The 15,788-nt window shown below is 40.6% G+C and overlaps 1 protein-coding gene across 1 annotated transcript; it reads left to right on the top strand.

Annotated features, from left to right (window-relative positions):
- The first annotated feature begins 3,852 nt into the window (after nt 1–3,852).
- On the top strand, nt 3,853–4,554 carry LOC114824486 (uncharacterized mitochondrial protein AtMg00310-like). The gene has a single exon (XM_029101631.1). The coding sequence runs from the start codon at nt 3,853–3,855 to the stop codon at nt 4,552–4,554; it is 702 nt and encodes a 233-aa protein (XP_028957464.1).
- Nucleotides 4,555–15,788: the final 11,234 nt, after the last annotated feature.

The raw sequence follows: 15,788 nt of genomic DNA on the forward strand, positions 1-15,788 counted from the left end.
TAGTATTTTATGATGCTCACATGTTAAATAACTAGTTCCTTGAAGGTCGGAGAGCTGCAGGAGAAAGTCTGATGACCCTAATTATATATAGTTATATACACTTTTTCCAGCACGTGGTCCTTATAATATGGTCTGCTATTTTATTTTCTTGGCCAGACTGCTGGATGGGTATTCAATTGGAATGATTGTGATTCATGGGTCGATTTGAATTGTTCCCCTCTCACTCGCCCTACAAATGACGCTGGTAGCTAGCTGGATTCTCCAGCACTCTGAAAACTTAGTTTGAAGTTAGGAACTGGTAAAGGCACCGGTTATTACATGATGAGAAATACGAATGCGTTAGTGCATGTTTATGCAAATTATTATCGATCTAGACATTTCACAGTTGCTCTCAAGTTTAACAAACGTTACCTAATATATTTGTTTCCCTCCTATTTTCTAATGATATAATACAAGTTATATTAAATAATTCAGTTTTGTCTATCACCTTAACTATGCTATATAATTAGTCACTTTAAATGTAATAGAATCAAACATGAATATTGACTGCCTTATCCTCCCCTGCCATGGCATGCAGAATACATGAACTGGCTCTAACATAAGCATTTCACCCACGCGTATGGGAATTTTCTATAAGTAAGCTTTGTTAATTCAAAACGTTGAACTCTAATGTATTGGACTTAATTAGTTCATTAGTTGCACATAATGCTTTTTGTTCTCCCACTGCAACACAACATTTGTATTTTCAATAGAGAAAATTAAACCAAGTCCCTTCGTCCTCACGGTACATAAGGGTTTCAAGTCTAGGGTTTTGTGGACGGCGGCTGCTACGATTAGGTGTGTGGCGGCGGTTCGTTCTCGGTTTAGTGACAGGATGGAGCGGTTTCTTCGGCTCTTCAACTCGGGATTGCAGTTGTCAGAGTCCGAGAATCTGGAGGTGGTGATCAGGGATACGGCGACGAAGAGGCCTAGGGTTTCGAAATTTTTCTTGGTTGGTAAGGTTCTCACCCACAAATATTTGAGGCCGAACATTGTTATGGGGGTTATTAAGGATCACTGGCGTCCTAAGGGGAGTGTGGAGGCCACAGTGATTGGGGATAATCGCATTCTCTTTAGTTTCAATTCTGAGGAGAAACTACGCCCTGTTCTAAAGGACAGTCCGTGTTTCTTCGGGAAATCTTTGTTGTTACTGGCGGAAGTGAATAAGCTTTAGGTTCCTGTTGATATCCCACTACGGGAGCAGTGCTTTTGGGTCCGCATTCATGGGCTCCATCCGGCGTTATATGTCGAGAGAGATGGGGGAGGTTATTGGAGCAGCCTTGGGTCGATGCATGAAGGTTGATTGTGACAATGATTTTTGTTTTGACGAATACATGCGCATCAGGGTTGCCATTGATGTGTTCAAATCTCTCCGACGAGGTGTGCAGTTAAGGTTGCCTTAATCGGAGGGTGGGGATCTTATTAGAGTTTTGGTGCAATATGAACGTCTCCCGACGTACTGTTTCCTTTGTGGGATGCTTGATCATAAGTGTAGTATGGCAAATGGCTACAGGCAGGTTATCCCACGTTGGGATCGGCGCACGGTAAGCCTGGGGAATCGAGTGATAATGGAGAATGGAGGCGCCGAGGTTTTCCCCGGGGTTGGGTCACGACGCTGACGCTGATATGATTAAAGAGACTGGTGATCATTCAGAACAGGCAGTGGTCAGTGGGGAGGCGAGTATGGGGTTGGGTTCGAATGACATAGCGGTGGGGGGGGGGGGGGGGGTGGTGGTGTAGGGTTAGGTCAGGATAGTGGGGGTGGGATACAACCTATAGAGTCGGACACACCATTGTTACTTGGAGGTTTATTCCCCATCAACGGCAGCCCACAGTTTAGCTTGGAAAGGATGGAGCCGGTGGGGGGAAGGGGATTAAAGAGGTCGAAGAGGGTGAGTGGTAGTGCGACATGCAGGCAGGGGAGTAGCGGAGCTAACATGGGTATGCCTGTTGGCTTAGAGTTAGATGGTTCCTTGGCAATGGGCTTGAAACATAGGAGAGAGGTAGACTCCACTACTAGAACTATGGAGTCAGTACCTGTGAAGAAAGTTTGTTCTAGTCCATCGGTGGGTGGTGTCGGCGAGCACACTCGCCATTCGCAATGAATGCTTTGTGTTGGAATTGCCGATGATCTGGGGATTCTAGTGCAGTTCAGGCCCTATTGGGGCTCACCCAACATCATCCTCCCCTGGTTGTCTTCTTATGTGAGACAATGTAGCGAGAATTTGATTTTATAGAAGTGGAGTAGTTTAGGTTTTGACAAATCCTTTGCAGTATCAAGTAACGGGAAGTCGGGGGGGGGGGGGGGGGGGGGGTGGGGTGGGGGGGTTTGGTGGTACTATGGATGGACGAGGTGGAGATTGTGATTTTATCTTCTTCGGTGAACCATATAGATATGAAATGTAGGGTCGGAGCAGAAGTGGAGGTTAACGGGTTTTTATGGAAATCTGGTCATGGTGAATAAGCATTTATCATGGTCCTTACTTGCTAATTTGGGTCAACGAAGCTCTTTGCCGTGGATTTGTATCGGGGATTTCAATGAAATTCTTAGTGTTGAGGAGCAGTTGGATGGCAATCAACGTTGGGAAAGTCAAATGGATGGGTTCAGGGAGGTGATTCATGCTTGTTAGTTGATTGACTTGGGGTTTGTGGGGAGCTCGTATACATGGACAAAGCATAAACAGAATAATAATATCAAAAGGTTGAGGGATGCGAATAGGGTATGGCAGGATTCGAGGGTTGGCATTGAAGGCACAATAGTGGGGTATTTTCTGAATATTTTCCATTCTCGGGGCGTCCTGGACAGTGCGGTGCAGGAGGTTATGGGGGCATGTTCAAGACGTGTTACTACGGAAATGAATGAGGAACTTTTGAGGAGGCCTTACTCGGAGGAGGAGATTCGATTTGCACTCTTCCAAATGCACCTGTTAAAAGCCCCGGGACTGGACGGTATGTCATCCCTATTTTTTCAGAAGTTCTGGCATGTTGTAAAGCATGATGTGGTGAATGTTGTTCGCTCTTTTCTCACCTCTGGAAGATTACTATGGGAAGTGTGTTTCACTCATGTAGTTTTAATTCCCAAGGTGAATCAGCCGTAGGAGATGTCACATTGCGACCGATAAATTTGTGTAATGTCATATATAAGATCGGGGCAAAGGTGATTGCGAGTTGTTTGAAGAAATTTCTTCGCATTAGAGTGCTTTCATCCCAGGGTGATTGATTTCTGATAACACTTTGGTGGTGTCAGAAATAGGCTGTTATCTTCATAATAAACGGTGGGGACAAAAGGGTTCTTTTGCTCTCAAATTGGATCTTAGTAAGGCATATGATAGGGTGGAGTGGGACTTTTTGGAAGCTATAATGTTGAAGTTGGGGGTTTGATAGCCGATGGGTGTCGGTGGTGATGATGTATGTGAAATCTATGTCGTACTCCTTTTTGGTTAATGGGGAAGCATGTGGGCATGTGCAGCCTTCTCGTGCTCTCCATTAGGGGATCCTTTATCTCCTTATTTATTCCTTCTTTGCATTGAGGGTCTGTCGGCACTTATTGCGCACAAGGAGCAGAGGGGAGTTCTTAACGCACTTCAGATTTGTGAGGCTGCTCCAAGTATCTATCACTTATTGTTTGCTGATGACAGTTTCTTGTTTGGTAAAGCCAATTTGGAGGAAAGCGATGAGGCCCAAGATATTTTGGATGTTTTCTCCCAAGCGTCAGGGTAGGAAATAAACATGGGGAAGAGTAGTATCGCGTTCAATGATAGCGTGCATGGTCGAGAGCAACAAAGGCTTGCCAATTTTTTGGGGGTCTAATTAATGGAACGACATGAGCGGTATTTGGGCCTGCCTACGTTTATGGGTAAGAATAAACTTCAAACTTTTGCTTATATCAAAGAACGAGTCCACAAGAGGTTGAGTGGGTGGAAAGGGAAGCGCTTAAGGGGAGTGAGACGTGAATTGCTTGTGAAAGTGGAGGCTCAGGTATTGCCTACATATGCTATGAATTGTTTTCTACTTCCGAAGACTTTTTGTGATGAGTTACATCAATTAATGGCTCCGTTTTGGTGGGACAGTGATCCAGACTCGAGGAAGATTCATTGGAAATCAAGGGATAAGTTGTGCATTGCTAAATTGGAAGGTGGTATGGGGTTCCGAAATCTTTATGCTTTTAATTTGGCGGTACTGGCAAAACAAGGTTGGCGAATTGTCCAACATCCAGAGTCCTTAATGGCAAGGTTATTTAAGGCCAAGGATTTCCCCAATACTTCCTTGCCTTCGCCTTCTTCCTATTGTTGGTCTAGCATACTCAAAGCTAGAGTGGTGTTAAAGAAGGGCTTGAGATGGCTGATTGGGGATGAAGCTTCGGTGCGGGTTTGGAGGGATAGGTGGCTACCGCGACCCTCGACCTTTCATCCCCTAACAATGCTGCCTCCATCTCAGGAGGATATAAGGGTTTATGAGCTCATTGATGTAGAAAGGAAAACGTGGTGTGACGCTAAGTTGATTGAGTTTTTTTAGGAAGAAGACAGGGAGCATATTCGTGCCCATTAGTTATTGGCTTCCACCTGATAAACTAATCTGGCATTATAATAACCAGGGTATTTTCACTGTTAAGAGTGCTTATTGGGTTGCATGGGATTCTATTAAGCCACCATCACTGAGTGCGTCTTCTTCAACTTCTAGAGGTAATTCGTTTACTCCTTTATGGAAGGCTATATAAAAGGCCAAAGTCCAGCCAAAAGTGCAAAATATGGTGGGGAGGACTTGTCAGAATATTCTCCCGACAAAAGAGAATTTATCCAAGAATCACTTCCCCCACACTTGCTTTTCTGCAATACATTGATAAAAAAAAGAGTTCATTTTAGGTCATGCTTTACTATGCTTCAAGAACAAGGGTATGGATGATCCTAAAACTAGGCTAGGTAAGGATAGTGTGGGTTAACAAGGCTCAATGGGGTTAAACTTAAACACATAATGAAATAGGGGCACATCAATTTGGCTTTGGTGATCACTACACAACTTCATCTTGAATATGTGTTATGCAAATCAATAGCATGCTTTGAATAAAATAGGCATGAGTTCTAGCATTTGGAACTAAATGATGAAACGCCTTCTAAGTAACAACCAAGCAAAGAATAATGAGATCATGCAATGACTTTAGAAACAATGATGCACAGATTATTAACTCTCTAAATAAACGTTTAGGCTCAAGTCTCACAAGGTTGTAACGTTCATTTAAGTTACTTCCTTCAAGCATGTTACAAAAACTGATTTTTTTTCTTTATGATTGCATGTGAATTCATAAATTATAACCACAACCAAGCACACACCAAAGAGTAAATCAAATTTTTATCCATGTTTATTGGGTTTTTCAAAACAATTTTTCAAATTTTTATAAGATTTTCGGATTTTTATGTCAAAACACATTAAAACACTCCAAAACAGCTTAAAAATACTTAAAAACAACAAGGAACAACACTAGAAGTAATGGGTGATAAACTCCTACGAATTTCATGCAAAACAACTTGGTTACCCCCCCCCACACTTAAATCAAACATTGTCTTCAATGTTTCAAGCATAAACTCACACAAAAACAAGCAAACAAACAACCAACGAATAAACATGACAAGTATGGTAAGTAAAAACCAGACATAGTAGAGTTTAAGAACGCAAATCTGGTTTTGGAGATGGATGATCTTGGCGACTTTCCACAGCTTTGATCTCAAACTGGTTTGGAATTCTGAGCGAGGAATATCAGAGTTCCTTGGTTTTAAATCAGACTCCTTCTACTGGGTTGATTTAATTGTGCAGTCTACATTCTTCTCTGCTTGTTTCTTCTGCACGACAGGCAAGCACGAGGTAGAGGTGATGGTCTGTTTCTTTCTTCAATCTTTCCAAGTGCCCACCTCTTACTTTCTTTCTCCTTGTCCCTAACTGAGGATGAATTAGCACATTGTCTCCACATGCTTCGAGGTATCATTTTCACTTTCCTTATCTGTTCCCCAGGCAGATGTGGTAGACGAAGAGGAAGCATAAGATGTTGAAGATGAGTACTCGAGAGCAGGGCTAGGTAAGCAATCAGGAAGGGGTTCCAGGCAGTCGGTTCCAGATCGGAAGATTGATACCAAGTGCTGGCTGATTGCTCTCTTTCTCCTTGTCTCGCAGATGAAAACAACGACAAGGAGAAGGATAGGGAGAAAGCATGATATGAAATACTCTTGCTTTCAACCTTCATGATATGAAATACTTTTGCTTTGGATGAGTTGTTTGCAGAGGTACCCCAAGGAATAAGGAACACTGAATGACTCGAGAGGCTTCGTTGGGAAGGCATTCTTGGAGATGAAGAAAGGTTATGTATGTCTGCCTTGCAATGAAGGGTGAAGGTTGACATTTATAGGAATTAATAACCGGTACTATTCTTTCACTCTTGTCGGCAACCGTTGCATGATTTAACAGTAAACTTCATGTGCTTTCTACTTCACAAGAGATCTTCGACAGATTACCCGTAATTTCCGCAAGGCTGAGTATGCATGTGACAGGCGCTGACACGTCTGGAAAAGCAAGTGCCTCTTCGATATCTGGAATCGACGCTTCGACAAACTGCCCGTGATTTTCGCAAGCTGAGTGTGCATGTGACAGATCCTGACACGTCTGGAAAAGCATATGCCTCTTTGATTTTTGAGCTTGCCTCTTCGAGTTCTGGGCTCCGTCGAGTGCAGAGGTTGCATGTGACAAGTGCGGACAAATCTGGAAAAAAAGATTGGCCCGTGGTTTCTGAGCAAGCCCAGCTTTTGAGAAAGCTAGCGCCTCTTCGATTTTTGAGTTGGCCTCTTCGATTTCTGAGCTTGCCTCTTCGATCTCTGAAATCTCATCGAGTGCTGATTTTTATAGAGGTACGAGGACGTTCAAAGCACACTTGAATTTCTGCCTGTAGAAACTCCCTTCTTGCACTTCTACGATCTTGACTTGTCCGACCTCTTCTTTCTTTAACACCTCTGAAAATGTCTGGCCCCTCCGACCGTCGTTTTGACTTGAACGTTGGTGAAGAGGCAGTCTCGCCTTCTCCAGACAACATATGGCGCCCATCCTTCATATCCCCTATTGGTCCCCTTACCGTTGGGGATTCGATGATGAAGAATGATATGACAGCTGTGGTGGTGGCCAGGAACCTTGTCACTCCCAAAGATAACAGACTACTTGCCAAACGGTCTGATGAGTTGGCTGTTAAGGATTCTCTGGCTCTCAGTGTGCAGTGCGCAGGTTCTGTATCTAATATGGCCCAACGCCTATTTGCTCGAACCGTCAAGTGGAATCATTGGCGGCTGAAGTGATGAGTCTCAAATAGGAGATTAGAGGGCTCAAGCATGAGAATAAACAGTTGCACAGGCTTGCACATAACTATGCCACAAACATGAACATGAAGATCGACCAGATGCAGGAATCTGATGGTCAGATTTTACTTGATCATCAGAGGTTTGTGGGTTTGTTCCAACAGCATTTGCCTTCGTCTTCTGGGGCTGTACCGCATAATGAAGCTCCAAATGATCAACCTCCAATGCCTCCTCCTTCTAGGGCTCCGCTGACTACTGAGATTGCTCCTAAGCAGCCTTTGTGAAGGCTCCCTCTTGTATTTATCTGCTTAATGTTCCTTTCTTTTTTATGAATGTAAAAATACCTTGAATCATTGTCAGTGTTTCAAAAATAAACCCACACCAAAAACAATTAAACAAGCAACAAATAAAAATGACAATCATGGCAAAATAAAACTACAGAAAGGTGAAGGTTTTTAGAAACGCAAAACTGATTGTGGAGCAATTCAAAAATCTTCCTTATTTGAATACATGGGTTGCCTCCCAAGAAGCGCTTGCTTTAACGTCTTCCAGCCGGACAATACCTCCATTTAAGCTTGTACAGGGCCCACGGCATGGAGGGGTACATTCTCCACAACATGCTCCTCAAAGTGCTCACACATTGAATCCTTGAACGGAACGGGATAGTAGTCATTCCTGATTTTGGTATGTTGCTTCCAACAATCGATGTAAACTTCCCTACTACCTTGCATTCAATTAGGTACCTACACCATAGAAGGTAACAACCTATTAGTTGAAATGGGAATTGAAATTAGGTTAGGTGATGTACCAATGTGATGCAATGAAATGGCAGCACTATCAACAAATGCATAAAGATTGCTCTCGGTCAGAATTGGGGTCTTGAGAGGTGTGGTCGTGCACTCTTTGTTGTTCACTCCAATTTCCTCCTCTACTTTCTTTTTTATTACCGTTGAACGTTTCTGCCCTATATTTTCAATTACATCAATGGCACAACAAGAACGAACATTATTAATATTCTCAACAAATTCAAGAATATTAAAGCTAATCACATCACCACCAAATGCCATAGTCACTGATCCTTTGGCTACATCAATCTTGGTTTGAGCCGTTTTCATGAATGGTCGTCCAAGGAGGATGGGCAATGTAGGGGAGTGGTCCGACTCGTCCATTTCAAGCGCGTAGAAATCCGCGGGAAAGATTAAGTGATTGACCTGTACTAAAACATCTGCCAAAACTCCCTTTGGATAGGCATTAGAACGATCGGCCAATTGTATAATCACACCATCATTTTTCAATTAGCCTAAGTGCATCGATGCATAGATTGAATAAGGCATGATATTTATAGATGAACCTAAGTCTAACATGGCCGATTCAAAACGAGTATTACCAATTACACAAGGAATGGTAAAACTTCCCGGATCCTTGCATTTAGTGGGCAGTTTACGTTGTAAAACAGCTGAGACATTTTCACTTACCTTGACAACCTCCTTGCTCGAAATTCTCTTCCTAGTTGTGCAAAGTTCTTTTAAAAACTTGGCATACCTTGGAACTTGCTTAATTGCATCCAAAAGTGGTATATTAACTTGAACTTTTCTAAACATTTCCAAAATATCCTTTTCAGCCTCCTCCTTTTTTTATTGCATAAACCTACGAGGAAAGGGTACATTTGGAGGAACAACGTTAGAATTAATCAAAATTGGAACTTCCTTACCTTTGTTGGCCGAATTGGATGGTTTAAGAGCTTTTGGGGCCTGCGGCAAAGATGTTTACACCCTTGCCGTGGGGGTGCTTTGCTCCTCCTTTTCAACTATCAACTCTTCAACCTCGTTGGAACGTGAATTGGACGGTTGGGGATCAGATCCAACTTGTTTTCCACTTCACAAACTCATGGCTTTTGTAGATTCAAATCCTCCCTTCGGGTTGACAACGGTCGAACTACGCAACTTACCTTGCTCTTTGAATTGTCCTACAAACTCCGCAATCTGCCCAATTTGCTTCTCCATTTGGTCCACCCTTTTGTCTTGGTTTTGCATTGCTTTGGCTTGATTTTCTTACCCCTGAGACAAATTGGTGAGTAACTTAAGAAGTGTGTCATTATCTAAAGACGTACCTGAGGTGTTTTGGGCAGGTTGTTATGGGGCTTGTGTTGGTGCTTGGTATAGAAGCCCGGAGGTTGCTACCTAAAGCCTCCTTGTTGTTGGGGTTGTTGGGGCTCCCTGCACTTGAAATTTGGATGGTTTCTCCAACTGGATTGTACGTATTAGAATATGGATTGTTCCTTGGCTGGCTGTGGCCTTGAAATTCAATTGCATTGGTGCTTTCCCATCCACCATTTTCAATCAATTGAGAGCACTTTTCAGAGGCATGTCCTTGGATAGAACACACACCACATACACTTGGTTCTTTCATCCTCATTCCTTTGGCCATCTGAGACACAATGGAAGTAAGATTAGCTAATTGCGATTGAATGTCGGATGTGAAACTTACCTCATTCACTTGCTGTCGTGGGGTGTCCCTTTGACCAACGCCTTCATATTGTTGAGCATTCAATGCTTGGTTAGCAATTAAGGTCTTGGCAGCCATGGGTGTTTTGTCCACCAAAGCTCATCCCGCTGAGGCGTCTAGCATTTGGCGTTCAATTGGTAGAAGCCCTTCGTAAAAATATTGAAGAAAAAGCTTCTCCTTCATCTGGTGCTGTGAACATGAAGCAACAAGGGTTTTAAAACGCTCATAGTAAGTGGGAAATGATTCACCTTGGTTTTGCTGAATGCCACTAATCATTTTGCGTAGTAGAATGACTCGAGAGGTTGGGAAAAACTTCTCCAAAAATGCCCGTTTCATACTCTCCCATGATGTGACAGTTCCGGGGGCTAGCTCATACAACCAATCTTTAGCCTTTTCTAAGAAAGAAAAGGGAAAAGCCTTCATTTTCAGAATGCTCCCATCAACGTTCACAAGGGTCATGCTCGAGCAAACAACCTCAAACTCTTTCAAGTGTTTATTAGGATCTTCCATGGACATCCCGTGGAACTTAGGAATGTGATGCAACAAACTTGATTTCAATTCGAACTCGTCCATCTTCCCTAGGGTAGCCATGGGGTATTGGATGCATAGGGGAGCGGCATTGTCCAATCCTGAAGCGGAAAGCTCCTTGATTGTTCGATTGTCCGCTGCCATGTTGGGATCTTCCTTTACAACCTGTGTCGTGGGCTCCTTTTGCTATTCTACTTTGTCTTTTCCAAGATCTGGTGCAGGTTGAGATGGTTAGGGTTCTTGTTGATTCCTTGCTCGTCTCAAAGTTCGTTCAAAATCGTTGTCAAAGTCACGGATGTGCTTATGAATAGGTTCAGAACTTCGAGTCATAAACCACCTAAAACAAGAAAACAAGTAAAGTCATCAACTAGGACAAAAACACATGAAAATAAACAAAAAGAAATAACAAGGGATTGCAATGCTAATCCCTGGCAACGGCGCCAAAAATTTTGATGCGAAAATTAACTTAACACACAAATTAAACCCTCTTGTTGTCAATTGTAGTAAAGAATGTAAGCAGGGATCGTTCTAGGCGGGGGATTAGGAGGGATTGCTAAAACACCTGAAACTGACTTAAAAACATAAAATTAAGTTTAAAACACCAAACTAGACTCAAAAGATGCAATACAAACTAAAAAGACTCAAAACTAGTTCAAAAGACTCAAAACAGCTTAAAACAATGAATTAGACTCTAAACTGACTCTAAGGATGGTTTTGGACGAAATTAGGTTCTAACTTGACTCAAGACACTTAAAAACACAAATCAAACAGATTTTGACTAATAAAACACTTTAAAGTAAAGGGGGATTTGATTTTGACGAATTTGAAAACAAAACAAACAGATTGTAAACTAAAACAGATTTTGGACGAATTTGGGTAAACTATGGATGATGGGCTAGCTAGAGGGTTTTTCTCCACACATGACACACTTGCACATAAACCAATTTTCAGTTGTTCTTTCGATAAATCATGAAACTCAACACCTCAGGTTAATTAAGTTCGCTTATATTAATCTTCAAGTTCTCCTTAAGTTATTGAATTGGATAGGAAAGCGCATACAACAATTCAAGCATTCTTCAAAAGTCCTTTACGTGAACAACACAATAAAGATACAATCAAAGATCATTAAGCATTATGAAAACTATAAGTATTGACGAGGCATTCGTTACTATGATGAGCATGAAACTCCTGCCAAGAATTCATTTAACGCGATTGTTTATAAGTGACCTCTACTACTTGTGAAAATAAGTTTGTAACTATTAGGTGAAACTCCCTTATACTCTAGCATATATTCATGCATGCAAACTAAGTGTGCACTCTTAATAAACATACACGAATAAGTTAACAATCAAGCAGCTAAACAAATTGAATTCACAACTTATGAAATCACAATTGAAGGTAATCAATTCATATTGCAAGTATGTTCATGGCTTTGAATTTCCCCCTAGCTAAGGGGGGTTTAGTTACTCATAATTGCAACAAAATTAGAAAATAACAAAGTAGATATTGAAAGCAAGAACGAAGTACACCTAAAACGCTCCAAAGTTTCAAGCTTGAAACACCAAGGACCTTCGTTTTCACCACCTTGTTGCAGCACAAGTATCTAAGGATGTGGATGGATTTATGGAAATGTTATGAATGTATTTAGGTTGGATGGATACCACGGCAAGGGGAAAGGAATGTATGGATTTGTGTTTGATTTTTGGTTGGATGAGTGCCACGACAAGGGAATGGAATTGTATGTGTTTGTGGGATGTGGGAATATATGGATGAATGTAAGGTGCTCACGGCTAGGATGGATCTCCTCATTTGTTATGGTGAAGGGTGGATGTATTTATAGGCTAGGGAGAGGACCACCATCTAATTAAGGTGGTAGTGGTGTATGTTGTGGTAATGAGTGGATGTAATGGGTGTAGTGGGTGAGTGTTTGGTAATGAGTGGATGTAATGGGTGTAGTGGGTAAGTGTTTGGTAATGAGTGGATGTAATGGGGGTGTTTGATAATGAGTGGATGTAATGGGTGTAGTGGGTAAGTGTTTGGTAATGAGTGGATGTAATGGGTGTAGTGGATGAGTGTTTGGTAATGAGTGGATGTAATGGGTGTAGTGGATGAATGTTTGGTAATGAGTGGATATAATGGGTGTAGTGGGTGAGTGTTGTGGTAATGAGTGGATGTAATGGGTGTAGTGGGTGAGTGTTTGGTAATGAGTGGATGTAATGGGTGTAGTGGATGGATGTTTGGTAATGAGTGGATGTAATGGGTGTAGTGGATGAGTGTTATGGTAATGAGTGAATGTAATGGATGTAGTGGATGAATGTTTGGTAATGAGTGGATGTAATGGGTGTAGTGGATGGATGTTTGTAGTTGTAGGTCAACACACTTACACACACACATGCTGATTTCTTGCCTTCAAATCTTCAAAAACTTCCATCCTCATGTCTCCATGCTTGCACTATCCAATCTTGGCCCAAAAATGCTAAAAAATGCTCCAAATAGCACTTTGTTGCTAACTTTGTTATTTGAATCTACAAACACACGAAAATAGCTTAAAGTACTAAAATAACTAGAATTAAACTAAGTAAATGTCAATAAACAAGCTAACTAAGTTGCATAAATATGCTCCTATCAGGTTGCTGGCCTCTTAGAGAGAAAAAGGAGAGCATGTATTTTCTTCAATTTCCTCATAGAAAACCCTTATGATGAAATGACTATAAAAATGCATTTATACCACCTCACATTTGAGTGGCAAACTTGCAATTAAGCCAAGTTCACTACCCCTCACTCTTATGGTCGGCCTTGATAGGTTTATTGGGCTTTGAAGCCATTTGTGTTTTCAAGTTGTCATACAACCTGAGTTATTGGACTTGACATTCAAATCCATTAGACCTTAAGGCCCAAAACTAACCTAAGGTCTAATACGAACTTATTTGTTTGATTAATTAACATATTAATTAATCCTAACCATAAATAATTAAACCATTTAATTATCTTTACTCATCTTCGTTGTTTCTTCAATTACCTTACACAGTGTACGATCCATTAGGTTCCTTTTAGCAAGGCAGTGGTGATTAGAAATCTTCAAATCGATTATGAATTGAAACATACTTTCAATTCTCCCTTTAGTGATTATACACCTTTAGGGCTCCCACAAACCATAAGTGACACCTAGCAGTATATCATGGTTATCCAAGCTAATCAGAAGAGGTGGAGAACCTATTCAGTTTAAGATTACAATGCAATAAGGTCTTTCTCTAAAACAATACTCTTGACCACATTGTTTGGTTTGATAGTTTATTCATGTTTACTATCCAATGTGATTCTTTTACTTATATGATTACCTTGAATGTGATTTGAAACGACTTCCTAAATCTCATTCATACTCTAGTCAAAGATTTTTAATCATATCATAGAGCATTCTCCCTCAAACAGTTTAAAGGTTAGAGATTCCTTGTTGTGCATTCACTTGCCTCCATGGCTAAGTAGCTTAACCCCAACTATGTCGTGGACACCCTTTGACAGAATGACTTTGATATAGTCAAAGATCAAAGACCTAACCACAAGACAACTATGATGCCTCAGGTCAAAGGACTAATTTGCATTATCCCAACCATGAGTTTTCATGTGACATGAGTATGAGAACTCCTTGTTGATCGCGTTCAGTGGACTCATTCTTTATTCAGCACCTACATGCTTGTCTTGGTGTCAGTCACACAAATGACTCGAGACCAGTCACTCTCCCTAAGAGAAGGCATAACACGTACTAATCTTAACGGACTGTCAATGCTCAATTGGCAATCCTATGATCAGGAACATTTAGGATATGTATACGAAAAAGAATGATCTCATGAATCTAACTTCTTTAGATCACATTCTCCCAATTACATATTCCTTGGACTTATCGTTTAAGTATATAACATTTATATGAGACAGCTTAAACAATAATCTTTGCCCTTTATATATATATATATATATATATATATATATATAACATGTGAGATGTCCGTAAAGTATCATCATATGATTGGCTTTTAGGGCACATTTCCAACATTTGTAATATGGACAGAACATCCAGTGTCAAACCACCAAGAATTTTGAGAAACAAGACCCATATTAAACTCGACATTGACAAAAACATTGGTGATTTTGTTACTTTTCTTAATGAGCCATGCTTTAAAACCTGGACAATTCTTTTTTAAGTGCTCAGTAAATATACAATGATGACATTTCTTGAAGTTGAACTTATTTGTTTTAAGACCAGTATTGGAGGTTCCTTCATTTTTTTACAAAAGCATTGCAAGGTTTAATAATTTTCTTTGTAGGAAAATAAAAACCTGATTTCTATGTAGTTGGCTTGGACTTTTTGTAGTTGGAACTGTTGTAGCTTACAGTCATTTTTCCTTTCCCTTTCCCAACATCCACAAGAGTAACAACATCATGCGTAGCCTTCTTCATCATTTCTTCATCTTGGTAGCAAATGACAATCAATTTCATTTATACCCCATGTCGCCTTTTGAATGTTGTAACTCACTTTGATCTGCTCATAATCATTCGACAGTGAGAACAATGTCATGTGAACTAAGAATTGATCATTGATTCGTATGTCCATGGCATTAAGCTTGTTGGAAAGATTAACAAGCTTAAGCAAGTTCTCCATTATGCTTACAACTCCATCATACTTGGCATTGATGAGTTCTGAGAGATACACTCCAATTTCAGCCTTGTCAGACCTCTTGAACTTTTCTTCAACCTTTGCCATGTATTCTTTAGCCAAATCATAAATAGAAATCCCTCCCCTTATGTGATCTTCCAAGGCATTTTTGATTATTAAGAATGGACATTTGATTAGCTCTTTCCCACTTTGCAAGATATCCTTTTGTAGTGATGTGCTTTCTTCAATGAGTGCAGTTGATTGAGTCAACTTGAAAGCAATGTCAAACTTCAACATCCCTAAATGCATTTCAATCTTCTGCTTCTGAGCTTTGAAATTGTTTCCATTCAGTTTCTCTATGTTGATAAGACTCAACGCATTGAAATTTGCATTATTGATTCAAAATGGTTAGAAATTCATAAGTTAGTGACATTGTGCCATTCAAAAACTATAGAACCAGTTATACATATAGGCAAGAAATTGTCTATATAGTAACAATAGTTTTCAAATCTTGTATAGCTAAGTGCAAAATTATGTAATGTTGTAAATACTACACCTGTAGGCAAGAAGATTCACATGCACTACATGTTTTTATAACTCACAATACAATGAAATTAGTGAAGAAATGACTCAACGGTAATTGGACAGATTGTTTGAGCACCAATTTTAGTCCATTATACCTTTTTGAAAAGAGAATGACGATGCGATTCAAACACACGGCAAAACGATGGATTTTGGCC

Source organism: Malus domestica, chromosome 04 (assembly GCF_042453785.1).
Source record: "Malus domestica chromosome 04, GDT2T_hap1".
NCBI classification, from domain to species: Eukaryota; Viridiplantae; Streptophyta; class Magnoliopsida; order Rosales; family Rosaceae; genus Malus; species Malus domestica.

Bases quoted from the DNA above. Each gene is read 5' to 3' on its own strand.
- LOC114824486 (XM_029101631.1), top strand. From the start codon at position 3,853: ATGGAACGACATGAGCGGTATTTGGGCCTGCCTACGTTTATGGGTAAG.